The following is a 26,236-nucleotide window of genomic DNA, read 5'->3' as shown; positions in this document are numbered from 1 at the left end:
TACAATGCCCACTTCACTCATGAACCACTCCGTTTTATGATTTGGAAATATCACCATGCTTATAAAACACAATAACAAGGTATGTGATATTTATAGTATAACCTGTTTTTAAAAGGAGATATCTCCAAATTTCAGTTTAACTGCAGATTAAAAATACATCAATCTTGATTCTACTTGTAAACCATGAATGGTGGTATACCTTAAATACTCTTCTACAAACTTTCAAGTATAAGGCAACTTTGCATCGCCATCGTCTATTGACCAGTCACAAAATGAAGCCCGGCCATGGGACAGTGATCACAATTCCTCATCTTCTTTCATATCATGATATTTTTATTCATATCCAAAGCAAGTTGCCAACCCAATGGACAAAGCATAATGCCAGACAAAAAGCAGTACAAAAGTAGCAACTTTCTCCACGGTTTGCGCATTCCATGTATCCTAGGACTTGCTGCACATAGCTTATGCAGAAGTTGACCTGCAAAAGTACACCTCAAAGCTCAGGTTTTTTCCTTTTTTTTCTATCTTGACGTGTTAAAGAAAATACAGACCACAAACAATGAGTTGGGGACTACAATGAACAGTATCAGGCGAATAAATCACTGCAATGAACAAATAATATCATCTGCCATTCACTAAAGAATAAGCACATGCTGATAGTACTGTACCGGAAAAAATTTATGCCGGTAAAGCACTTACTCCCACACGCATGGCCAGAGTCCAATTCTCACTTTCCCCTTCCCCTGGATCAGAAAAGGAAAAAAAAACACTAATCCCATCATTTTGAAGTCCCTCACCGTAAAATCCCATCATTTTGAAATCCCCTCACTTCAAAATTCCATCATTTCAAAGTCCCTGATCCAAACACAAACTTAACTCTTGCTAAATGACTAAACAAACTGCAAAGCATAATAATAGTCCGGCAATCAAGTGCTTTAGATGGAAAACAAGCTAGAAAAAATCATGACAAGGACCAATGAAAAAAAAATTTCACTATTAGCGAATACCATATATATATTACCGAAACAAATAAGCAAGCCATGTATGAAACTAGAACTGTGTATATGAATACTTTGCAACTCTTATCCAATATAGATTAATCATTTGCAAAGGTGTATTATACCTACGCATGATTCACTTCCAGGTGACCTGCCAACAAAGCTTTCTTCTCCTCCAGCTAGGGGCAGGCAAGGTGGCCCAGTGTACAAGGCTCCTGCCAATGGGGCTGGGAGGGATAGATGTTATATATCCCTGTTTCCCTGACCACTAAGTCACTTTCAGCAAGGCATAACCCCTCCAGTGGTGGATTCAAATGTTATCCATCAAAATGAAACAAGAAAAGCTGCTCGATCTGCAAAAGCAAAATTTAAATGGATCACAAGAAGGCAGAAGACAAGCTAGAAAAAGAAAAAAAAGAGGACAGACAATACGATAAAATAGTCTCTTGTACGGTTAGCTAAATGGCAGATCACATATATTATAGAAACAAACAGGAAAGTCATGTATAAAACTAAAACTATGCATATGATAACTTTGCAACCCCTAAGCGGTGTAGATTAATCAAATGCAAAGCTGTATGATTACCTAGGCATGATTGACTTCCAGGTGACCTGCAAACAAAAGTCTCTACCTATCCAGCTCGGGGTGGGGCGAGTGGCCCAGTGCTCAAGGCAGCTGGCAGTGTGGGGTCTGGCGAGGGCTCGATGTATGCATATCCCTGTCTCCAGCTGTGGAATAATTGTTATCTATCAAAAGGGAACAACAAAAGCTGTTCATTATGCAAGCCCATGCAAATTATCTACATTATTGAATAGGAAAGTTACCATGCTATACCATTAGGGGCTTCATAGATTCACAGCTCATGCATCTATCCAGGCACTGATAATCAAACAGCGTTCTTACTTCCGAAACTGCACTTTCTTGGCTTTTAGGATTCCATGTTGTAGAACCAAGAGTGTATGGGTATCTGGCTGTATTCCCTTAGAAGACATCTCATTAACAAGGGTTACAGCCTTATCCACATCTCCCCTATTACAACAGCCAGACAGAAGAGCTGTGTATGTCACTGTATCAGGTTCTAATCCTCTGTTAGTCATTTCATCAAAGAGTGCAATAGCATCCTGAAGGTTGTCTGTTTTACACTGTCTGTCTATCAAAACAGTATAACAAATTACATCAGGTCTTATTTCCATTTCCTTCATCTCAGTCCAAAGAGTGAAAGCATTCATCCTTTCTTCCTTATCTCCACTTGCGCCTAGAGGGGAGTGAACCCTTCTTAGGTTTCTTTTTGAATAACTATCAAGCAAAACTGTGTAAGTGATGATATCAGGTTGAATCCCTTTCCTTTTCATATCATAGAAGAGATCATGGGCTTCCCGCAAACAATTCACCCTGCAGTAGCTATTTATCAACATTGTGTAGTTAATGACATCGGGAGTGAATCCTCTCTCAACTAAAGTATCAAAAAACCAATGGGCCTTTTTCACCTCTCCAGCTTTGCACAGAGAAGCTATGACTTTGTTGTACATAGTTTTTCTAGGTTCCACATTTAAGGCCAACATTGACTCTAGCAATAAAATAGCTCTGTCATTATCACCTTCAACACAAAGGTTACTGAGTACTTTAAAGCAAACACCTTTTTTAACTAAAGTTCCTCCCTTTGCCAACCTAATAAGAAGTTCATAGGCTTTTATTGTATCCTTGGCTTCACAGTACCCACTGATCATGGCAGAATAGGTATCAACGCTCTTATATTCCAAACTCTTTACAAATGCTTCAGCTTGTTTGACTTTTCCTCCTATACATAAATTTTCAATTATCATGTTGTGTGTAACAGAGTCTGGTTTAAAACCCTGTGACTCCATATAATCCAAAAGGTCAAGTGCTTCAGCTCCCAAGCCATTTCTAGAAAACCCAGCAGCAAGTACATTGTAAGTAGTAATGTCTGGCTTTAGACCTTTTTCCTTCATTTCCTCCAAAAGATTTACGGCATTAACAACATTCCCCTGAAGACAGTAGCCTTTAATCAATGTGGTGTAGTGCATTATATCTAAGATCATATGCTTACACTTCATCTCTTCAAGCAATTCTAAGGCTTGGTCCACTTTCCCCAGCTTGCACAAAGCATCCACAGTGATATTGTAGGAAACCTCATCAAGATAGATCCCCAAGCTCTTATATTCTATGAAATAATCCACAGCTTCAGAAGGCATGCCCATCTTACACATGCACTGAAGAATAAAACTAACAATCACACAATTTGTTTTTATACCCTTCGACACCATGTCATTATGGAGTGTCAAAGCTTTTAACAAAAAGCGATTCTTGCAGTATCCACAGATTATTGCACCATATGTATAAGAATCAGGGACCACCCCTCGCTTTTCCATATCAAGAAAGATGCTTTCAGCTTCATCAAATTTCATCTCATCACAGAACCCACGAATGACAGTGTTGTAAGCATAGACATCAATATGGACATTTGCCCCATTGCATGCTTGGAGCACTTGATATCCTAAATCCGACTTACGATTGGTGCAAAGTCCTTCAATATATGCTGTGTAGGCAAAGGCGCTAGGGGTTACCCCAGCTTTCTCCATCTCCTGAAACACGTCCACAGCCTCTTCCAAGCTACCTTTCTTGCAAAGTCCCTTGATGACAATTGCGTAGGTGTAATCATTAGGGCTCAAACCAATCCGTTTCAACTGCTTGTATATAGCCACAGCCATATCCACTTTACCATGCTCAATCAAGCGGTTCATTAAAAAATTACTAGTAAAGACATGCGGCACAAACCCACGCCTTTTTGTTTGAAATAAAACATCGATGGCCTCATCAAACATGTTCAAACTGACAAAAGACTTGAGCAATGCATCATAAGCTCGAACCATCGACGGGGAAACCTCAATTCCCTCCGCAATGGTTTCCAACAAATCCGAAAACTGAAATCCAAGGTCTTCAGAGCTCTTAATAAGGTCCAAGAAGAGAATATCCAGCTTCCTATACAAACCCCACGAGCATAAAATTCTAATAAGCGTGGAATAGGTGAAGACATCGTGTTGGAAGCCATCTCCCTTCAACTGGTGGAAGAAGGAAAATGCCAAATTGGGTTCGTTTCTTAGACTGTTGAGGTTGCTAACAACCCCAAAGGTATCTAATTGAGAGAAGAAACGGGTTGCATCGGAGTTATTGGAGTTGGTGTCTGTGGTGCAAGCAGTAACATAATTGTCATCAGATTCATCAGAAGGGGATGAACAGGAGTTCCAGTGGGAAAGAGCAGTTTGGGAAGACGCCCACTTGAAACCACCAACACTAGCACCACCATAGATAAACATCAAATGATTGCGATTGCTTTGTGTGGGTTGAATGCGTTTTCTGGGAAAACCCAGTCTAATGGACGAAAGCGACATACACATGGAAGATTCAGACTCATTGCAACAACCCCTTCATGTAGTTCAAATTGAAGAGAATCGAGCAAAAGGAAAGAGAGAGCTTACTTGGGATTCATCATTGAAGCTTAAAGCTTTAGTTTCGTGGTTTTCTTTTGCTCATACAAACTGAGTCACCGACTCGGAGGTTTTGAATGATATACTCTGAACAGCTTAAGCTTCTTTCTGCTAAAGCCTAAAACCCTACCGAAGTACCAACTTCCCCACCAGTAAACCCCGCCCACACAAACCGGGTCGGTTCAAAAGGCCTCTCGTTAACCTTCTGTTCTTTTCTTTTTTTATTTTGGTTCTCAACAAAATTTATTTTATTATTGCACGGTCGCATAAAATAAAAAACTTTATAATAGGGTCCAGAAAAAATATATATACATATATATATTTATATTTAATACACGCGATAGTTTCTAAATTACATGAAAGGGGAAGAATTTCTCACACACACATTGGCTAAAAGGTTATTTTTTTTGTAAGTACATCTAGACTTGATCCTAAAACCTACTTCCTTTGCCACTTGAACTCAAGCTTTTGGGTTCTATTAAAAAAAACTTCAACTTTTGGGATGTAATAAATTTTTATTAAAAGGGATGAATAATTATATTTTAAATTTTTTTCTTTTTATCAAGCAATATTAGATGAGCGGATATTTCGAATGGTAAATGCTCTTATCACAACCACTTGAATTACAAGTTACTACTTTTAGATAATGGTGTGGGATTTTTATTTTCTTCTGTTTTGAGAACTTGTATAAATTTTCAAATGATTCAAATTAAAGTTAATCAAGGACCGAACATGCAAAGAATTTCCTTTTTCTTTTTTCTTATTTTGCTTATAGCAAAGGATTTGATTTTCAACCGGAGCGTTTCAACCATACTTGAATCAAGAAAAAAAACATAAGCTCAGATGATGATCCATCTCCCAAATCAATGCCAGCAATTAAATTGATTTCCTCGGTAAGCAGTAAGTATCCGTTGAACATTGTTTGCTCAGAACACTATGAGATAGTTTGTCCTTGTTACATTTATCACGTACATAGATATTGCTCAAGTAATTATCATAAGCATATGCTTCAGCTATACTAATTATTACACCATATCTCAGAAGCCTTTGAGAAAAATGGAACCCACAATAGAAACAGAAGATCCAAGATGCACGATTTTTCGCGGTCGTTACAGCCTCTATAAAATGAGTAACCCACTGCTCAACCTTTTAATCACATAAAGAGAAATTTGTGTAATATGTCAGATGATATGCTATAACCTATTACCAAGACTCCACAACAGAGACTGGCATAAAGAATATTGCTAAGAGAAAGCAATATTGAGTCTTGACCACACAAAGCATGCCAGAAAGTGCAAAATTACCAGCTCTTATAGCTTGGTTTGCATGCTAGGCTTCCTTCTGCTAAAACGGACACCCTCCTAACTACAAAAGCTAACTGTTAACAGATTTCCTGCCAAACTTCTTGCTGACTTGGGTATCCATGATAACTAGCTAGGATTGCTGGAATGGCTCTTGTTTGCTAATCTATCCTCCTGCAAAAATTCCTACTGCTCCTATAGAATCAAAAGCTTGAAATCTGACTGGAAAGTCCAGAAACTCCTCCCATGTGGCATCTTCCTTAGCAGCATTAACTTCCATTAAAGACCGACCTCAGTAATTCCTCCATTGCTCTTCTTCACCTTTCATATATCCAATATATCAACAGGCTGCTCTTGTATGATCCCATCAGTATTGGTAGTAGGCAAAACATTGTAAGGAGAAAAGATGCCTTGTAAGGCATTACAGATTGGAAAACTGGATGTAATTTTGAACCACTTGGAAGTTGCAGCTTATAATTTACCTTTCCTACCTGGGCAAGAACCCCAAATAAGAACTTGGCTGTGACAAGAGTGACTTGAAAGAGAAGCATGTCAGCAAGGAGCCAACCTGAGATACGCAAGACAATTAAAGAAAATTAGTACAAGAATATGTCCATGGAAAGAAATGAACATAAAATATTTAATTAAAAACATCAATCTGTCCACTTAACCACGCATAATGCATATCCATAATTTAAACTTAACGAAATAAAGAAAGCAATGGTTTGCAAAATCCATGATTGCATAAACTGGAATAAGAGGGATTTACTTGCTGGGAGGGTATGGGTTTCAGACAATACAGACGTGCATTAAATAAACTCCCTAGGTTATAACCAGATATACCAAGTCAAGGGAGACATCAATCTTAGTGAACCATTGAGAAGAAGTCAATTTATCAGGCTTATCTTCAAGTCTAGATCTGAAAAACTGAATACCTGGCAGTAATCTTATTGATGGCAGCACATATACTTGCTCAGTTTTTTTTATCCCAACAAAAAAATAATACAAGTTCCTGAGAAACCTTAGAATGGTCCAATACAAGTGAAAAATTGACTTGGCTTTTTTGGGCTGCGTAAAAAGAAAACTATCAATCATATTTAATCATCCCAAAGCCAAGTGTCTGAAGCTTATTATAATTTATATCAGGGGAGAAACTTATAAGAAAACAACATAATTAAAGCAAAGCAAAACCTATCACACTTCAGTTGAATTCCTTGTTAACAAGAAGGAAAAAAAACGATATTTAACAAATAAATAAATAAATATCATTGTTGTGCAAAGGGTAGAAAAATCAATAGTAGACCAGGATGGAGAAATCATAGATATTACAGACCCATCTATCATATAACCAAATAACTGCATCTTATTAAGATTTCATTTGAAATTCCAAACACTCTCAACACATGCCTTCTCGGCCTGATTTATGAAAGAAGATACCTTTCTCACCAAGGCCACAGGCTTGTCACAATTTGGGTTAAACAGGTGAAACATGCAGTCCTCCCCAAACACAGACATATCTGCAAATACATAATCACACACATTAGACTATGAGATAGCAGGAAGGAAAAAAATAAAAACTGAATAAGCCTTTTTTTCATGAATAACGTGCTTGGTGGAAGCTTAACTACTAATGAGTATACACATCAATCGAATGTGCCAGGCTCGCAAGCGATGATCAATGTGCCACATAAGGAAGAAAATATATATAAAAAAACATGATAAATGCTTGTAATTTATTTGTTTGTAGATTTGTAGTTTACCCTTTTCTCCACAAATACGAGCTACAATGAAACAACACCCCAAGCTTTTTTTTTTCAGTTCTAATGTTTTTCTTGCATATACAGAACAAATACCAAATTTCAATCCTCCAAAACAACACTAATCATAACAAAGAAACAAAACACAACATGTAGAACAAAAAACAGACAAAAGAATACACAAATTAAAATCATAAAATAAAAATTAACCATCATATCAAATGAAGTGAGAAGCAGGAAGAGAGAAGTTACCTTGCTAGCAAGAATCAAAACCCCAAGTAGTAGTAATTGCAGGTTCAGGACACGTTTTCCAAGAGACACGTTTTCCATTTCCCTTTAGTTCATGTGGCATTCTAGAAGAAATTTTGTAGTTTGGTGCAGATAAAAATCAAGATCATATCCAAAAGATCTCATCCTACTAATGAGATCAAGGGCGTGATCCTTTTTGTCTTGGGAACGAAGAAGACACTTGAGCAGCTGGTTGCATATTTCAGGCATCAACATGAAACCCTTCTCCAGAGTATATCGGAAGACACCTATCGCCAGGTCCAAGTTCCCTTCTTTGCAGAGACCATTGATCAAATGTACACAACTTGGTGGAGTGACAATGACTTTGTACTCGTCAAGAACAGAAAATATTCTCAAAGCTTCATGTACTCTTCTCACCTGACACAAACCAATTAGCAAAATGGTGCATGGTACTAAATCAAAGTCTTTGAAGTTTACATCCATTTCCACTAAACCTCTGATTGCCTTCTCAGTTTTCCCTTCCTTAAAGTCTTCTTCTATTGCTTTGATTTTTTCCTCTTCTCTCAGAGGAAGGTTGCTTAGATACTTCAACCAAAGACTAAAAGCTAAAGAAATCTTCTTTCTCCTGCAAGACCAAGTCATCAGTGATTTATAAACTGCAGAGCTAGGCATGCATCCATTCTTCACCATTTGATCAAAGACCACAAAGGCATCCTCTTCTCTATCAACCCTTTGCAGTCCATCTATAAGTGTCCCATATGTAATAGAATCTGGTGAGAGCCCTTTCAATTGCATATTCTTGAAGAGCTTAAAAGCACCATTTATGTTACCAGCCTTGCAAAACCCATTGATTAGAATGTTGTAAGTGATGATGTCAGGTGTGACCCCACTATCAGCTAGCTGCGTCAGAAGTTTGTAGGCCTTAAGAATCAATCCTAACTCACACAATTGCTCTACCTTCGTTTGAAGACTGGCACTGTCAGTAATCCGATTACTACCTTGAGAAAGACGAAGAAATAATGAAGGATTTCTTCCTATCTCCATCTTGTAAAATAATAAGTGCGCTTCCTCAAGCTTAGAAGCCTTACAAAGTCCATCAATAAGAGCATTGAAGGTCACAACAGAAGGGACACATCCAAGCTTCTCCATCTCATTGAATATTTGTTGCGCCTCCCCTACCAGCCCGTTCTTGCACATACCACATATGAGAATGGTGTAAGTGCAGGCATTAGGGAAGCAATCTAGCTTTGAAATATCAAGATGAAGAGACCGAGCTTCATCCAAAAGACCCAAATCACAGAACCCTTTAATGACAGCATTATAACAGTAGGCATCGGGAACCAAACCTCTCTCATTCATCTCGTTCAAGAAATTCAAAGCATCCTTAACCCTGCCAGCATCTGATAACCCCCGAATTATTATCGTACACAAGACAATGTCAGGTTTGATGCCCTTCTTGATCATTTTGCTATACCACCCATGAGCTTCATCAAATCTCCCAGCTATAAATAAACCATGAATCAAGCAAGTATATCCATTGAGTCCGAGAACATAACCATCCCTCTCAAATGATCTCAAGAGCGCATAAGCTTCACCAATGCTGCCTGATTTATAATACCCATCAAGTAAAGCATTGTAAGTAATCAAATCAGGAGGACACCCACTTGCCTTCATCATTTCAACCAATGTATACGCTTCATGGGTCCTCTTTGCCTGGCACAAGCCAGAAACAACAATAGTATAAGTTATCGTATTGGGAGCAATACCTCTCTGGGTCATTTCATCAAACATTTGAAGCGCGTCCTGAGTTTGCCTCGTTTTGCAGAACCCATTAATCAAAATGTCATAAGTATTTCTACTGGGACTATGATTTGACTTCAACATCTGGTTATATACAGCTAAAGCTAGCAAAAACAGTTCTTTTCGCACCATAACATAAAGTATCGCATTGTAAGCAAAGGCATTAGGCTTACAATTGAAATCTTTCATCCGGCCAAATGTCTCCACAGCCTTTTCAGCCATGTCCAATTTGGCATAACCATTGATCAGCACAGCAAAGGCAGCAGAACCAATTGGAAGCCCGCAGTCTCTCAGTTGTTCAAGTGTTCTCCAATAGAGTTCAAAGGCATCGTCCCTGACAAGCATGTCAATGACCGAACTCTGAGACATTCGGCTGCAAAGCCTCATCCTTTTGGTTGCCCAGATGAAGAACCGGAAAACCAATCGTGGGTTTGTCTGTTCTCGGATCACATAGCTCACTATCTCACTGGAGAGTTTGGGGACTACGGGTTCCAAGGCACTCTCCATATGGTTGACTGTTTCAAGGATGGTAAGGACCTCATTGGCAGTAACAGTCGCCTCTGAACAGGTGTTGAAACAGCGACGCCATGGGGGTTTGGGAGTGAAGTAGGAGATGGGTCGAAGCATAGGAGGTAGGAGATTCATTCTGTCATTGTTTCAATGGATGCATTTTTCACGCTATTTGCTTATGGCTACGCTTTGCAATGTTGGGAAAAAGCTCGCTCCGAAATCTAGTGAAACCCCATCAAACACAAACACGTACTACAAATGAAAATCCATCAATACATTGGCTTGCTGTATTTTCCGGGATTAGGAAGATGGGTCTTGCTTTGGTGTTTGAGAATAATTTTGAGAGTATTTGGATCAGTTCCCAATTGGGATTATTGGGGTGCGTTTGTGTTTGCTGGGATTGAACTGGCTATGGCCTCTAAAGATATGAATTCCAAGGAAGGGTCATTTGTGATGCTGGTTTGTGCGGCGATTCCATTAACCAGGTCCAGGTTCTGCCAGTTGGGTTTTGGGTATGAAATTTTGCTTCCTTTTTTGGTTAAATTGAGGGAGATGGCGTGCTCTAAATAGATCCTCTCCGCTTGGGGTATTGGGATGTGTAGGGTTTTAAGTTTTACCATGCCTGTGTTCCAAAAGTTAAAAAGGCTTGGAACCTCTGTAAAACTATTAAACGGCGGCGTATTGATGTCCCTTTTTGGCTCCCTGGACATGGGCCACACTACCAATGAGGAATTAAGCTATCCACATGGACAGGAGAAAAACAGAGAGAGGAAAGTCAGAGACTGGTGTGTGTTGAGAGTGAAAGACCATGTTGCTCCAGTTTTGGAGCATTTCCAGTTCCACTGCGCTTCACAATTCTTGGGCTTTCTCTTACTCCGGAAAGCACCACAACCTTGTTTTTAAAGGACCTATCTGCCTCAGAAAGCCAAAGGCCTCCTCACCCACTTGCCTCAGAGCTCAGTTGCTCGAGGAAATCACTCAACTTGCCCATAACAAGGTCAAAACCAATTCCGGGTATCTCTAAAGTTTCTTGCGTTTTCATTTCCTGCTTCAAATTTTCTGAATTGCTTCATTGTTTTGGATGGTTTTGATGCTATAGTTGGTTGCTGAGATGAAATTTTGGTCATCTGTTTGTTCTGTTTTGTTTATTTCGGAAAGGTGCTGATTGCTGCTGGCGTTTCTGCGGCAATTGGGCAGCTCACCAAGCCTGTCACTTCTGTAATTTTGTATGGGAAAGACTTTGATTTCAAGGCAATCGTTCAGGCCGGGGGCTTCCCTTCTACCCATTCCTCTGTAAGATTATCAGTCAGAATATATGATTTAAGTTAATTCATCATACTCAGTGATGTTGAATACTAATTAGCTGACCCTGAAATTGCTTTTATTACCATTTTCTCCATGGATAGGCAGTGGTGGCTACTGCAACAACCCTTGGCCTTGAAAGGTATGCACCACTCGTTTTCTTCCTCCTGCATTCATACAAACACCTCTGTTCATGTATAGCTGAATATCTGGAAATTAAGTTAAATTTAAAATTGACTAACTTTGACTGGTCTCTTACATATAACTGTATTGTTTCGTTCCAGGGGCCTTTCGGATTCAATATTTGGCCTTACTGTTGTTTATGCAGGTCTTGTGATGTATGACGCCCAGGTATAAATGTTCTTTACAGTTTCAAACCTCTAATTATGTCTTTTCACATCTGTCCCTTGATCCTATGAATTTCTTCAGTTTTTATATTTTGAATAATGAAAACTTACATTGGGATTGCTTTCTTGTCATGATTTTTGGTTCAAGAGTACCAATAGTTGAACTCCAACCTTTTGTTTCATAAGGTCTTATTAAAGAAGAATGAGGTGCAACTCTGTACTCCTTGACCTTGATGGCTTCTACAGGAGTAATATAAAGGTTACAGAACGTGATACAGGATTTTTGTTTTGGTTGATATTTGATCATTTTAAACTTTTCCTCCGCTGACTAAATTTATACTGCCAAAAAGATGTGGAGATATAAATTTAGGCTGACAGTGCTACAATTCTGGTGCCAGTCGCTATAATGTGAACTTCATACCAAAATATATATAGTCTAAGCTAGATGTGGTTCTTCAAGTTTATTGTCTTCATAGCCCTTTGGTGCTCTTGAGAGGATTTATGTTTGATATATTGCAAAAATCTACCACACTGCTGCATTGAAAAGCATTCTGGTGGAGATTTACCCTGTATCGGATAGTAATGCTTGCTATGTCATACAAATCATTGTTTTGGAAAGATCAATGTGAGATCATACTAGTGATAGATTTTATACATTCAACTTTAAAGTCTTAAAGAAATTTCTAAATTCCATCTTAGTCATTACAGGAAGGAGAGCTTTAGTGATTACTAATCAATAACAGTTAATAATACGCGTTTCCCTTGTTTCTGGTGGCTTGTTTTCTCGTGCTTCGAGTTTGGGGATTTTCTTTGAGGTTTTGTTCAGTTTCCAAGTTTTTGAGGGCTGCTGGTCCACATTCTTTGTACTTCCTTTTTATACCTTTCAATATATATCTGCATGTTTCCTATCAAAAAAAATTAATGGTATTACTCTTTTCTTACATTGTAAATGACTGAAGACAATGTGTTCAAATTTGTATTTGCTTATGTGGCCAAAATCTGAAGGCAAATATTTACTTTTTCAGGGGGTGAGAAGAGAAGTTGGCAACCATGCAAAAGTACTGAACAAGACACTGCCTGAAAGTGCAAGGATGAGCTCAGTTCCCACCAAGGACAGAGGTAGAATTAACCCTAAACCTAAAACATCGTCGTCTTCGTCGTTGAAGTCGGATAGCTTTGGGTCTCTGTTGTCTGAGGAAGCAAATTCTTTCTCATCAAAACCAACAAACGGCCCTTTAGTGTCTCTCTCAGATAACAAAATTAGGCAAACTACTGAGACACAGATGTCTTCTGGCTTGGGAACTGATGCTGAGCAAGGTTTTGAAAGGGCTGGCAATCGTTCAACTCTGTTGAAAGAATCGATTGGCCACACTGAAGTTGAAGTCACAGCCGGTGCTTTGTTGGGTTTCTTAGTAGGCTTGGCTATGTACACCATAATGTGATATCAAATGCTCTCATACTTGTGGCTCAAATTTTGTATCCTATAATTAATGTTGTTGAGGTAGGCTACTAGGCTCTTAGGCTTGAAATAGTTATGGCTTAAGAGATGAGATCTCCTTATAGAACTTGACTTATGGATAGAAAATGGAAGTGGCAAGATGCACCAAAGCACAAAACAAGCACACTTAAGAATAAGGAACAGGAAGTATCAATTCAGTTGAGTTGAGTTGATACATGCATTCTTTTTTCTTCTTTATAAATTGCAGTCTCATCTCAGAGTATACTTGAAAATATATTGAACTTATATGTTACTGAGAAACTTTTTATTCTGAGAGACACTCTCACGTAGTGTTATTAATTCACGTGTTATAATCTAAATAAACGTTGATATAACACTCCATCGCACTCTCTTCATCGTGTTCTGCTATGTAACAGTATATCCATAACATGTTTGATGTTTTAGATTATGACTCTTCATCTTATCTTGTTAAAGGCGTGGCTGCATGAGACACGTATGGAGCCGTAGGCTAACTGTTGGCTATGTATGGATGCCACGTAGCCTCACCGGTGAGTACAGGTGTCATTGAAACAATCAATTGAGGCTTCATCAGCTGAAACAAACAGTAGACTTGACCAACCACAAGAATCTCAAACAAAGGCTATATATATGTGTAATGAAATTTGATCATATCCCTGCTTGCAAGTTGCAAATCATCAGAGCTGAAAAGTTAAAAGTAAAATTTGATCATCAAAGTTGAAAATGTCAGGAGCACAAGGAGCTCAGCCGCCGGGGTCACAGACAGCAACAACGTACAAGTCAATTCCGGGAGGAGAGAACAAAAGCAAGACAGAGCTGAAATCCCAACAGGACCAAGGTGGCGTTCAGATTGACAAGCTCCAAGACAAGGTCGAGGATGCTGCTGGCAAAGGTGGCCCTGTCTTTGGAGCCGGGAAAGACCCAAATAAGCAAGACCTTGGTGTCACCGGCAGTGGCTAATTACAATTAATAGCTTAAATAGGCAGCTTGTGTGTATGTGTGCTAATTATATAGCCTAGGGTGAATTAAGTGTGTTTTGATCAGCATGTATGGTGCTGGAGTTTTGGTTAATTATGTGTCTCCATATTATGTAATTAGTTTCCAGCGTTTGATAATTTAATAAATATTATTTGTTACGTATACCCTTGATTTAATCACTTTCGACAAAAAAAATAAAATACCCTTGATTTAATCACTATTTCTAACCGAAAAGGTAGGGGTGGCAATTTCGGATACGACCCGATACACGACTCGAAACCCGCACGAGAAATTAGCAGGTTCAACCCGCACGATAAAAAAAACAGGTCAATTTCAGGTCAACCCGTTCTGACCCGTTTAATAAACGGGTGGGTTTCGGGTCAACCCGCTAACCCGCTATAATACCTATCTAACCCGTTTATTAAACGGGTCGTGTCACGGGTCGTGTCAACCCGTGTACAACCCGCTAACCCACTAAAAAATAAAGACAAATGGAGATTTCAAAACACACACAAGGGGTTTCGAACTCCTACCATCTTCATTTCTCTCAAACCCTTATCCACCATGCTACAAACAATTTTATGATTTTATAGTATACCTTTTGATATTTATAATGTTTCTTTTTCTTTTGTGTTTTCCTTTCTTTTCGGTCTCTCTTCTCCTCTTCTTTTTTTTTTTCTTTTTTTTCGTTCTTTCTTCTTTCTCCCTTTTTTTCTTCTTCTCTCTTTTCCTTTCCTCTTCTCTCCTTTTTTTTTTTTTCTTTCTTTTCTTTCTCTTTAGTTTTCTCTCATCTTTCTTTTCTCTTTCTTTCTTTCCTTCAATCTTCTCTCTCTCTCTCTCTCTCTCTCTCTCTCTCTCTCTATTTTTCTTTCTTTCTTTTCCTTCTCTCTTCTCTCATCTCTCTATCTTTTTTTTTTTCTTTTTTTTCCTTATATTTTCTCTACTCTCTGTTTTTTTTAATTTAAATTTTTTCGGTTGTGGGTTTTGTAACATGCATGTTATTATTTATGAACCCGTTACACGACTCGAAACCCGCACGATAAAAGATGACCCGAACCCGACACGACACGTTTATTAAATGGGTTGGGTTCGGGTTGAGCATTCTTGACACGTTTATTATTCCGACCCGACACGAACCCGACACGACACGACCCATTGCCAGCCCTACGAAAAGGCTCGTGCCAATAATTACTTCGCCATAGTAATTTTAAAGTTATTTTTTGGAGAAGCATGTTTCTGTATAGTGATTTAAAAGTGACTTTACGAAAAAGAACGCGGGATGTATTTCTCTTCAAAATCAATTAAATTACTTAAATTTTAAAATTCTAAAATAACTCACAAACGAGTTTTTAATTAACCTAATTAAGATCATCATGGTGGCATTTTAATGTGATTTTCATTGGAGGCATTTTAGAAGTGTTTTGATAACATTGGAGATGAAAGAGTTTTTCTATTCAGACCCTGCACTTCTTTTTGTCCATCTCATATTTGAAAGAGTTTTTCTATTCAGACTCTGCACTTCTTTTTGTCCATCTCATATTCTAAGTTCACTCTAATTTCTAATTTAAATTTTCACAATTTCTAAAAAAAACCCATTATCTTTAGAAACTACCTCTAAATACACATCCAACAGAAAAAATAAATAAATAATTCATCAACTATCTTGCTCCTACACCCCATTATCTTGCCCCTCACTATGAATGAATAAATTACTATGGTTGTGTGAATTTGGTTTTGTTGATTTGGCTGACTCTTGAGCTTGTATGGTTGAAAAGTTAAGCAAATTTTTGTAGTTTTGATCCAGCTGTTCATACGTGTATTGTTGTGTTGTTCACTGAAATCTCAAATTTTTGTAGTTTTGATCCAGCTGTTCAATTTAACGTCCTTTTCTTTTGGTTTCTTTCACTAGAAACAGTTGGGTTGTTGTTGTTCACAGTCCTGGCACTTGATAAAGGAAAAACTGAATATATGAACTCAAACTAAATGCTTGGTTACTTATTCTCACCGCCTTGAAATTTTGTTTATATCAGATACATAGATTCTGATGGAATTAAAGTGGACTTCTACCAACCCTGCTACTTGTCTATGGAGATAAATTAAGTCTAGTTTTGTTGTCTTCATAAACAAAATCTCACTCCACATCCGCCAGCACTTTCTCAAGCAATAGGGTGTAGAGGAATTTGTGTTTTTCTAAACTTAATATGAAGAGTGATGGGGTGCGTAGTACTAGGGTTAAGTATTAAGCTGGATGAACTTTTTTGTCTTTTTACACAATAATAAAACTTAAGAACTTAATGATTTAAGTAGTATGGTGAACAAAGAAAAGTGTGGGGTTTAAATAGAAAAACTCTACTTGAAATCCTAAGTTTGAAACTCTAAGAATCTTTGAGCTTCAAGATCTTCTGTTTATAGTCCAAGCTCTAACCCTAGTCCCTTCTATCACCGCCAGGGGTCCCCCTCCATCTCCTCCTCCCAACACCCAACAACATCCCCCACCCACCACCCCCCGGGCCCCCGGCCCCTAGTTGCTTTGTCTCCCTCTTTTCCCTCTCTTCTTTCTTCTCTGGTTCCCTTTCCCCCTCTCTCCTTCGTCCCCCTCCTCTCACCCTTTGTTTTCTTTTTCTCTCTTCTCCTTTTTTCTTTCTTTTCTGAGTTTCTCACTCACCCCTTTTTTCCCTATCTTCTTCTCTCTCTTCCACCACCCCCCCCCTAAATTTTCCTTTCTCTTCCACCATTTTTGGGTTGCTGCTTTGTTTTTGCAAAGCTGGTTCCTTTTCTTTTTTCTCTTTATTCAGGCTTCGGTTTTATTTTTCAGGTGCTCTTTATAGGTTTCTGCAATGTATTTTCTCTCATCATTGTTGAAGGCTACGTCACATCGGTTGGTTTAACCACTATCATCGGCTCCTTGACTCCACAGATGTTTCTTCCGTTGTCCGTCCTCAGTGGAACTTATAGAGTTTGGGATGCCCTTAAAGTGCAAATAGCACTTATTGCTTGGATTATGATAGCACTACTTCTATTAGGTGTAGCTTGGGTGGCTTGCTCACCACCATTTTCTGTTGGTTACTGATTTCTCTTTGGTGGTTATCGGCTTGCTATAGTGGTGCAACTTGTGGCTGTTGGATTGTGTGGCACATATTTGTTATTGGTGTTAGGGTTTCCTAATGTCGTGTGGTGTTTGTAGGCTTTTGCTGTTATGTGGGGGTAATGCCTTTATGCCTGCTTTATGCATTTTGTTTGCTTTATTTGTAGTGGGCTCTATGTCTGTTTGTATTGTATTTTGTGTGAACTCAATTATTTGTGTTCATTTTGATGTAATCTAGCTTTAACTTTCTATTTAATGAAACTCGATTTTGACCCAAAAAAAAATAGTCCAAGCTCTAGGGTTTAACTTAAAACCTAGACCTCATGGTAGGAGTGGTAGGTTTAAATGAGTACTCCTATAGCACCCATTTATCCCATGCAAGTATGGTACGATACATTTGAAAAACGTAAGCCCTTGTATAGGTTGGGCTTACGTTTTCTTGCTTTTCTTTGTTGAACTCTTTACAGTCTTCCCTATATGTTTTCCCCTCTAGCTCAATAAATTAAGAACAATCGACGTCCCTAGGTAAATAACTTCGAGTAATCTGAGCATCCGACTATTAAGTACACTTTACCAAAATTGTTTATACTTGATTCCATTACGATGATTAAATAGACATCAAATCTTGATTTTCTTATCGCTCTTATTCAATAAATTTAGGGGAAATTTAATGTCATTCTAAAATGAAAATTAAAGCAATGTGTCATCTCAATTAAATATTGCGATAATTTGTCACATATAAAACTAACTTAATCCATTTTTCCATTTCAAAGCATTGCATGTGCTTCGTATGTGGAATTTTAAAAATAGTGTATCCATGCATATTACCACTTTAAAAAGGAAATGTGGCTCGTTAGTAGTGACGTAGCCACAGAGATGCAAAGAGGTGCATCTGCGCCTTTCCTTACCAAAAAATCTCTTTGAGAGGTCGAAATATGCTCTTCTGTTGGTGCCCATCATGTGTTCTACTAAATACCTCAAAGAGGTTTTACAGTTTTATTTGTTTGAATGTTTGTTTTTTTTTCATAAATTAATTAGTATTGTTTAAATATTATAAGTGTATTTGATATGTTTTTGTTGTTGTTGAGATTTTAGCCTTTTAAATAACACTCTCAGTTTACAAAAAACTTATGGCTCCACCGCTCGTTACAAACTTACAATCACACATGGCAAATGGTACATTACTTCAATATACTTCAATCACACATGGTACATTACAACCATCTCCCACTCCACAACATCACACAAAAAGTGGCAGTGACACCTCCAAACGACCACAATGGCTCAATTTTTTCCTTGGTTTCTCATCGACGATTACCAACTTAGACCTATTTCAATTCTCTACCATTTAAAAGAAAATTCCAAAGTGAAAAATTGTTCAAATAAAAATACAAAAAGTAAAATTGTTCTGGTTGAAATAAAATAACCCACAACAGTCCACTCACCCCCAAAAATCCAACAGTGAAAAAAAAATCGAAATGGGACATGTGGAGAATCTGAATTTCACAGTTTCTAGGGCAGCTGCTGCATCTGCAAATAAATTTGGGATTTACATCTCATAACAATCAATGTCCAGCCATCTCTACGGCTACGGCGCCGCACAATCAGCTGCTGCTGCTGCCGCCGCCACTGCCGGCCTCTCCAGCGTCTACACCTCACGTGCCCTAACCGACCCGACCCTCCGGTACCTTTCCGGGTCGGACCCTTTCGCCTCCGCCACCGACCACCATAGCCGAAGTAGCTCTATGTATCTGGCGACGTCGCATTTGATGTCCCAGTCTTCATGGCCAGCTCCCGATGTCGAGCCCGGTGTTCCCGGCGTCAAACGCCCATCTGAAGGTTCCTCACTTTCCGCTCTCTGTCACTCTACTTCCGCTTTCTGTTTGGTTACTGGGAAAATTTATGGGCCCCAATTTTTCACATTTTAACTCGAATTTTTGTTCTGATGTAATTGTTTGTTGTTTGTTTGATAAGAAAGTGAGAATCTTGAATATGATTATGATTAAAGTTCATTGCTTTAATACAGACGTTTAATGGAAGTTTCTAATCGCAGTATCATAGAGATCAAAGAGTGCGAATGCACTTGCTGCCTTTGATGCATGCATACATTGCTAATTTAAGCTTATTTCTATGTTAATCTTGTATGCAAGTGTGTTTCTGATTCTATGTGTGCCTTTTAATTTGCTTATCAGCAAGTATGAATATGCTTTTTTGCTTTAATTAGTAATGTTAGAAACTGATTAGTATTTCAAGCTTACTTTCATCAAGTCAGTTTACCCCAGATTTCACCTCAGAGAAGGAAAGTTGAAACTTTTTTTAATAATATCATGACAGATTTAGTTAATTAACTTTATCTACTATATGGTTCAGCTGGGTACTGTATTTTTTATATGTCTAATAAACTGCTTAATGTCCAGTAGTTTAGTGTTTTTGTATTGGCATTTAGGTCCATATATTTACAAAAATAGAAGCACAAGAAAATTTATATTTGTCTTTCTTATATATGTACGTTCTTACTCAAAATTACTATTTAAGCTATACTTATATGGTAACCTATATGTTTCCTCTGGTTTTCTTGTATATACGTTTCTACTACGTACATTAGCACTCTACCATCAGAGTTTTATGGGTGCGTATAATACGATTGGGCAAGAAGCTTGGTATTCTGCATTAGCCAAGCGCCCTAGATATGAGAGTGCAAGCAATTTGCCTATTTATCCACAGAGGCCAGGAGAGAAGGATTGTGCCCACTATATGCTCACAAGAACCTGTAAATTTGGAGAGCTCTGCAAGTTTGACCATCCTATTTGGGTTCCTGAGGGTGGAATTCCAGATTGGAAAGAGGTGACTGTTTAATGTTATATTACTTGCCTATAATGGTATTTTATCGTAATTTTACATACGAAATTATTATTTAGTATAATAACTTCTTAAATTCTGATATAAAATAAAGTCGTTTAAATTTATCAGTGAATTGATCATATCCTATAAGCTATTTGTCATTGCTATGTTGTATGATTGTTCCTGGGATGTGCAGATACAATATTATAGTAAGACTTTTTTGCTTATTTCTTATGTTTTTTAAAGCTCGGTAGTCTGCATTATAATACAACTTTTTCTTTTAAATTTTACTGTTTCATATATTCTTTAGTCTGCCTACCTGCTGAATCTTCTGTTGCAGCGAGGCTGATTTGTTCTGAAGTCAGTTGTTGGGGAACATATTATTTCTGACTTTCTCTTTCTTACTTCTTACTTTTTAATCTTATTATCATCTCATTAACCCGAGTTATCTATATTTGGACAGACTAACGACTGTTAATTAGTTCTCTCATGAGCTGAATAGGAAGAGGGGTATTAGGGTACAGATTGTCGGCTAATTACGTTGTCAATACACCTGTGAGTTGTATCTTTAGTCTTGGTCTGTCATGTTTGTGCATTGCGATAACTATGCCATCTTGAAGCTATGTTGAATACATTTCGTTAGATTGTGTATATCGTGAAGGAAGGTTTGTCAGGCAAAACTTTCACAGTTTGAAAAGGTGAAATTTTGTTGCAAGCATGTTTTTTAGCAGAGTTTTTGGAAGAATTATTTTATTAATGTTCACTGAATCATTTCTCAGTGAAGTGTTCTAGTTCTTGAATCTTGAAAACCTAGTAGAATGTAGCTAAGGGTAATTTCGCTTGGAAAATAAACTATAGCTAAGTGTAGTTTTGAGCTTTTGACTTGGTTGTTGGGTGTTTTTCTTTTTGAACCACAGGCTATATTTTTCCGTGGTCTGAGATGTTTTTGCAAGTGTTATTTCAATGCTAGGGTTGCTCATGGAGTACCTCCATCACTATTGAAAGAGTTTCTTCAATACCCAAGTGCATGATTTTATGCAAAACTCATTGGCTTACTGAGTTTTGAGATTCCTCTTGGAGGAGACCTTGCTCCTATGTTGATGTTGTTGTGGACCTGACTTGAATATAAAGATCAAGAGATTAGGTTGCTTGTAGCCGTGAACAAATGAAGGAGAGTACTTGTACCTTGATATGTTTGAAAGATAGTTGGTTATTGGTGACTGTGAAGGCTGTAGGAATGTATTAAGAATTGTTTGGAAGGTGTGTGGGCAGTTTTCTAGTTGTTGACCATAATGATGGTGACATAACGTATTCGAAGTCAAGTCAGTTACTATGTCTGACGTATTGTAGACACGTACCTATACTTTGCTTAGAATCATGTAAAAAGGGCTTTCGTCTGATTACTATGCATTTGCCTGTTACTGAAAGAAGATGAAAATATTAATCTAGCTTATGATTTGAACCTGGCTTACACCTGTTTCTTGCCTTAAATTCCATGTAATAGCGGTCCCATCTGATAATTACCTACTTGCTCAATAACATGAGTTTTGTGTATGAAAAATGCTATAAATTTATGATTGCTTGATTCCATTATTGTGGCAAGTTATTCTGGTGCTCTGCAGAGTATTTGCTCTTTTCTGCCTTTTGTATTATCTTCATCAGGAATCTATTAATTTTTGAAATTGAATTTGTTGATCACAGATTGCAGCTGTTTGTGTGCTATTGTCTATTTGCTTATTAATTGATAAAGATACAAAAGGTATATTGCTATAACATAACAGAAATTTATGATTGGTTCATTAGGTTCCACTTGTCGCTCCAAGTGAATCCCTTCCTGAGAGACCTGGAGAGCCAGATTGTCCAGTAAGTAGCAATTCAATATTTTTTTTTTCTTTTTGCAGAAATGATACTTTTAAACACTTTAACTGGACATGGATTCTTTTTCCTTTTTAATGTTGCAGTACTTTATAAAGACTCAAAGATGCAAATTTGGGATGAGGTGCAAGTTCAATCATCCGAAGGAAAAACTGGCTGCTGCTGTAAGTGCAAATGATATGCAGATTTTCCAAGAGTTAACTGTCATCTGGACCTATTCCCTATTTTATTATGATATGATGTTCTACTCTGGTTTCAGGTTGCTTCAGAAAATGCTGATGTTTTTGCCTTACCTGAGAGGCCTTCTGAGCCCCCATGTGCAGTAAGATATATTTCCGTTACTTTTTTGGTGTGCATTATCTATCTATCTATGATGTAGATTTGCTTATATTCCATTTCATAATTTTTAAACAGTTCTACATGAAAACGGGGCAATGTAAGTTTGGTGCAACCTGCAAATTCCATCACCCAAAAGATATCCAGATACCATCAGCTGAGCAAGAGAATAAAATTGGAGAAACTGGGACAACTATTCAGCCGGAGGGAACTGGATTTGCTGTGAAGCTTCCTGTTTCATTCAGCCCTGCACTATTATATAACTCCAAGGAGCTTCCTGTAAGACTGGTAAGGATGAAGCAACACATAAGCATTTTATTATTCTGTTTGCATTACGTCCAGATTTTTAGTTAATTATTTCTTCTTTTGATTTAACAGCTTTTTGATGTCATAAATTTCTGTTGATCATGTATCTTTTGCTTCTAACAGGGTGAACCCGATTGCCCATTCTACCTGAAAACTGGAAGGTCAGCATATGTATAGTTTTGTTGATTTATACTGTGATAAAAGTAAAAGATGACTAAGAATTCTAAAATGGCTTTTGTTTTCTAAATCAGTTGCAAGTATGGGGCCACTTGCCGCTACAATCATCCTGATAGATATGGTATATTTAAGATTCTGATGTTCAAGATTGCAGTGTTCAGTGTCGTTTATCAAATAGTGTTTCAAATTTCATTGCTTAGATTTTTGTGCAGCAATCAATCCACCAATTGGTGCAATCAGCCATCCCATTGGAGCCCCTCCGGCAGCAGGTCTGAACATAGGAGTTATTAATCCAGCTGCCTCCATTTATCAAACTTTGGCTCAGCCAACGGTAAATAGTATCCTATCTTTTGTCTTACTCTTTTTCTTTTCTACCATGTTGAACTATTAGCTAATTCAACTCTCTCTCTCTCTCTCTCTCTCTCTCTCTCTCTCAAACATGCAAGCCCACACGCACAAAAACACATGCCGACTCACTGGGTGGGCCATGACACATGGTTGTAAAACTTCATCTTGGTATTGTTTGCTTAAAACTTGACTCATGTAATTTTTTTTTGCATGTTGCAGGTGGGAGGGGGCCAAACTGTGTATCCTCAACGCTTTGGACAGATTGAATGCGATGTAAGCATTCTTCTTCATCCTCTTCATTATTTAAATGAATGTGATTTTAAATGCATATGGTGTTTGAGATGCCTATGGATAGATCCTAAGAGAAAAATATTGAATTTGAGTGTTAATATCTTAAAAAGTATGTAGTACCTTCTAATTCTCATAATATTAATTCTTCCAGGAACTGTTACTAGAATAGTATACCTTCTCATTTTTCTGAATGATTGGAACCTTGATTCTCATCATATTAAAAATATTGAGTCGGCCATTAATGGTTCTATTTGAATACTTTCTCATTTTTCTGAATCATTGGAACCTTGACGACAGCTCTCATGTTTATGTGTTGTGATTTTTTCGTGTTGTAGTACTATATGAAGACAGGGGAATGTAGGTTTGGCGAACAATGCAAATACCATCACCCAATCGATAGGTCAGCAGTGGCCCTGTCAACAACAAAACCAGTTCAACAACAAAATGTTAAGCTAACTCTTGCTGGACTACCTAGGAGAGAGGTATGAATCCTTATCTATAGAATGATGGAGTTATTCTTTGTAGATATTATACTGTTGGCGCAATAGGGATTGAAAAAATAGTAATGGTAAAAGATACAACTATCCTTTTTTCCATTGACAAGTGATTGAATTTTCTGATGCATTTAACCCATATCCTATCTTTTCCATTGAAAACTTTAGTCTATCCATGCGTAATTTATTACCTTAAAACTGGCATGTAGGAGTATTAATAAGGTTGGAACTTTTTACAGGGTGTTGCAATCTGTGTGTATTACCTGAAAACTGGCACATGCAAGTATGGTGCAACCTGCAAATTTGACCACCCACCTCCTGGCGAGGTTATGGGCATGGCAGCATCACAAGGAGCATCCGGAGGGGAAGCAAACGATTTCACACAGGAACAGCAGCAGTGAGGTCCCTAGCATGAAGAACTTTGGGAGTTCTTTTGTTGATCTCTGTTGCCATGCCTTGTTTCACACCATGCTTCTCGAGCCATTGTTGGCACAGTACTTGTATGAATTGTCTAATTAGCTATTCTTTGTGTTCTGTTTTGCTTGTACGGTGCAAGTCTTTACCGATTGAATAACCGAAGTGTTTTTTGGTCTTCAGTAATTTTAGCCTGTCTTTGCAATACTGTCTGAGTTACTAAATGATAAGTTTCTACGCTCTGGTGAAGTTTGTTCAGGAAGTTCCCGAGCTTTCCACTTGCAAATATGACTCAAGTAATAAAAGAAGTAAATATTTATGCAATCGAAAGCGTTTACAGCAAATTTGCAAATATGTTTATTAGTTGCAATTCCCCTTTGAGCCACCACTCTAGTCTCGGTTTTGTCATGAAGAAATTGCGGGAGCATGAGTTAATTAAGGATCTCTCCTCCAGTAACGTAATAATCAATGAATGAATCTTAAACAAGGCTTGCAAAACCTCCTCATTCTCCTCCCTCTGCAGACTACTGCATCTTCACCCTTGTCTCAACTGCCGATCGATCTTCCCTCCAACGATCTGCCTTGGCTTCCATGTTGAATTGATACTTGCAAGAAAAGCGTTAGGCTCAACTTCAGACCACAAAAACGCTGGCTCTTATGAAAGCTCTAAACAGGTACCTTCAAATCTGTGATGTTTTCTTTTTCAACTCATCCAATGTGCGATGGTTGTCAATGTCCTTTTTGTTTTTCAAGGGTTGTTTGTTGGTGTCCTTTTGTTGTAGAGAACAGAAAGAAAAAAAAGTTTCTATGAATATCAAAACAAAGGTGTTTTTATTAAGAAAAATGGCTTAAATGTTAAAATGGTCCTTGTGTTTTAGTCAATTGGCAACTTTAGCCCTTATGTTTTTAATTTGACCAATTTAGTCCCTGTGTTTTACTCTGTTAGCCAATGTTGTCCATTTTGTTTAATTGCCATTAAAAAATTCATTTAAAATTTTAAAAATTATTATTTTCTGTTTACAAAGCAAACAAATATGAATTAAAATAATAAAATGTTAAAAAAAAATCTGGAAACTCGACAGCCTCTATGTTCTCATGCCACCACAACCACCATGAGGAGTTCCAGCCACCACCCTACTCTCTCTCTCTCTCTCTCTCTCTCTCTCTCTCTCTCTCTCTCTCTCTCTCTCTCTCTGTTTTTCAATTGTCGAATCCCAACATAGCAACCAAGTTCTTCAGTTTCTTTTCGCTGATTCTTTTGCTCTGCTCCACATTCATTGCAATAAAGTGCCTCACCTTTCAATATCATGAGTACAACAATTGGAGGTTTCTTTGATGGGTTATCTCTTGGAGCCATCAAAGAATCGGGCCCTAGCCCAGGTGAGGGGCACAAATTTACGAACCAACAAACCCTTGGAGGGATAAAGAAACCTAGCCTGAGCCCTCCCTTCCCTCCCCACAACTCCTCCATCTCTCTTTCTCTCTTCCTTTTTCCATCCCACCCACCCCCACAAAATATGAGTGAAATAAAGATTCAACATCAGTATTGGCAAGCAACTGATGGTTGTGGTGTTGGGTTGGGTGGCGGCAGCAGCATGAGAGGAGGACACAGTTTGTTGGTTTTCCAGAATTTCTTATTAATTTTTTTTATTTTGTTATTTGTATTAATATTATAAACTGAACTAAACTATTTTTTTATATTAATTTTTAAATTTTAATGAATTTTTTTAAAGGTAATTTAACATAGTGAGCAACATTGGCTAACGGAGTAAAACACGGGGACTGAATTGACCAAATTAAAAACACAGGGATTAAATTTGCCAATTGTGTAAACTGAACTAAA

General features: G+C 37.9%; 5 protein-coding genes across 10 annotated transcripts; 3 read left to right on the top strand and 2 right to left on the bottom strand.

Annotated features, from left to right (window-relative positions):
• Positions 1–62: 62 nt before the first annotated feature.
• LOC117626568 (pentatricopeptide repeat-containing protein At2g26790, mitochondrial) lies at positions 63–4,624 on the bottom strand. Of its 4 annotated transcripts, XM_034358309.1 has the most exons (5): positions 4,497–4,624; positions 1,834–4,311; positions 1,585–1,745; positions 1,124–1,351; positions 63–478 (listed from the first exon to the last, which is right to left on the bottom strand). In XM_034358309.1, the coding sequence occupies exons 1-2, from the start codon at positions 4,508–4,510 to the stop codon at positions 1,899–1,901; spliced, it is 2,427 nt and encodes an 808-aa protein (XP_034214200.1). In that variant the 5' UTR covers positions 4,511–4,624; the 3' UTR covers positions 63–478; positions 1,124–1,351; positions 1,585–1,745; positions 1,834–1,898. The 4 variants fall into 4 exon arrangements, with proteins under 4 accessions (XP_034214200.1, XP_034214199.1, XP_034214197.1 ...); XM_034358308.1 differs by having other exon boundaries at positions 1,585–1,727; positions 1,824–4,624; XM_034358306.1 differs by having other exon boundaries at positions 1,834–4,624.
• Positions 4,625–5,401: 777 nt separating this feature from the next.
• LOC117626663 (pentatricopeptide repeat-containing protein At1g79540-like) lies at positions 5,402–10,257 on the bottom strand. The gene is made up of 4 exons (XM_034358455.1): positions 7,816–10,257; positions 7,244–7,323; positions 6,289–6,374; positions 5,402–6,127 (listed from the first exon to the last, which is right to left on the bottom strand). Exon 1 carries the CDS (start codon positions 10,255–10,257, stop codon positions 7,900–7,902), a length of 2,358 nt encoding a protein of 785 aa, XP_034214346.1. The 3' UTR covers positions 5,402–6,127; positions 6,289–6,374; positions 7,244–7,323; positions 7,816–7,899.
• Positions 10,258–10,845: 588 nt separating this feature from the next.
• LOC117626579 (uncharacterized membrane protein YuiD) lies at positions 10,846–13,820 on the top strand. Of its 2 annotated transcripts, XM_034358325.1 has the most exons (6): positions 10,883–11,119; positions 11,281–11,415; positions 11,529–11,566; positions 11,709–11,775; positions 12,797–12,890; positions 13,705–13,820. In XM_034358325.1, exons 1-6 carry the CDS (start codon positions 10,931–10,933, stop codon positions 13,716–13,718), a joined length of 537 nt encoding a protein of 178 aa, XP_034214216.1. In that variant the 5' UTR covers positions 10,883–10,930; the 3' UTR covers positions 13,719–13,820. The 2 variants fall into 2 exon arrangements, with proteins under 2 accessions (XP_034214215.1, XP_034214216.1); XM_034358324.1 differs by lacking the exon at positions 13,705–13,820 and having other exon boundaries at positions 10,846–11,119; positions 12,797–13,406.
• Positions 13,821–13,867: 47 nt separating this feature from the next.
• LOC117626580 lies at positions 13,868–14,388 on the top strand. Its single transcript, XM_034358326.1, has one exon. The coding sequence runs from the start codon at positions 13,972–13,974 to the stop codon at positions 14,206–14,208; it is 237 nt and encodes a 78-aa protein (XP_034214217.1). The 5' UTR covers positions 13,868–13,971; the 3' UTR covers positions 14,209–14,388.
• A 4,371-nt stretch (positions 14,389–18,759) lies between these two features.
• LOC117625021 (zinc finger CCCH domain-containing protein 37) lies at positions 18,760–24,679 on the top strand. 2 transcript variants are annotated; one of them, XM_034356584.1, is made up of 12 exons: positions 18,760–19,150; positions 19,917–20,155; positions 21,956–22,015; positions 22,114–22,191; positions 22,287–22,349; positions 22,442–22,651; positions 22,793–22,830; positions 22,921–22,967; positions 23,047–23,177; positions 23,414–23,467; positions 23,821–23,967; positions 24,219–24,679. In XM_034356584.1, the coding sequence occupies exons 1-12, from the start codon at positions 18,880–18,882 to the stop codon at positions 24,378–24,380; spliced, it is 1,500 nt and encodes a 499-aa protein (XP_034212475.1). In that variant the 5' UTR covers positions 18,760–18,879; the 3' UTR covers positions 24,381–24,679. The 2 variants fall into 2 exon arrangements, with proteins under 2 accessions (XP_034212475.1, XP_034212476.1); XM_034356585.1 differs by having other exon boundaries at positions 18,762–19,150; positions 23,059–23,177.
• Positions 24,680–26,236: the final 1,557 nt, after the last annotated feature.

This window comes from Prunus dulcis, chromosome 4, assembly GCF_902201215.1.
Source record: "Prunus dulcis chromosome 4, ALMONDv2, whole genome shotgun sequence".
NCBI classification, from domain to species: Eukaryota; Viridiplantae; Streptophyta; class Magnoliopsida; order Rosales; family Rosaceae; genus Prunus; species Prunus dulcis.
Note: the sequence above shows the minus strand (reverse complement) of the source record. Positions and strands in the feature narration are given on the sequence as shown.

Bases quoted from the DNA above. Each gene is read 5' to 3' on its own strand.
- LOC117626568 (XM_034358308.1), bottom strand. From the start codon at position 4,415: ATGTGTATGTCGCTTTCGTCCATTAGACTGGGTTTTCCCAGAAAACGC.
- LOC117626580 (XM_034358326.1), top strand. From the start codon at position 13,972: ATGTCAGGAGCACAAGGAGCTCAGCCGCCGGGGTCACAGACAGCAACA.
- LOC117625021 (XM_034356584.1), top strand. From the start codon at position 18,880: ATGTCCAGCCATCTCTACGGCTACGGCGCCGCACAATCAGCTGCTGCT. The intron at 20,156-21,955 runs GTGACTGTTTAA...TTGGTTCATTAG, and splicing joins GAATTCCAGATTGGAAAGAG to GTTCCACTTGTCGCTCCAAG. The intron at 23,968-24,218 runs GTATGAATCCTT...AACTTTTTACAG, and splicing joins CTGGACTACCTAGGAGAGAG to GGTGTTGCAATCTGTGTGTA.
- LOC117626663 (XM_034358455.1), bottom strand. From the start codon at position 10,257: ATGAATCTCCTACCTCCTATGCTTCGACCCATCTCCTACTTCACTCCC.
- LOC117626579 (XM_034358324.1), top strand. From the start codon at position 10,931: ATGTTGCTCCAGTTTTGGAGCATTTCCAGTTCCACTGCGCTTCACAAT. The intron at 11,416-11,528 runs GTAAGATTATCA...CTCCATGGATAG, and splicing joins TCCCTTCTACCCATTCCTCT to GCAGTGGTGGCTACTGCAAC. The intron at 11,567-11,708 runs GTATGCACCACT...GTTTCGTTCCAG, and splicing joins ACAACCCTTGGCCTTGAAAG to GGGCCTTTCGGATTCAATAT.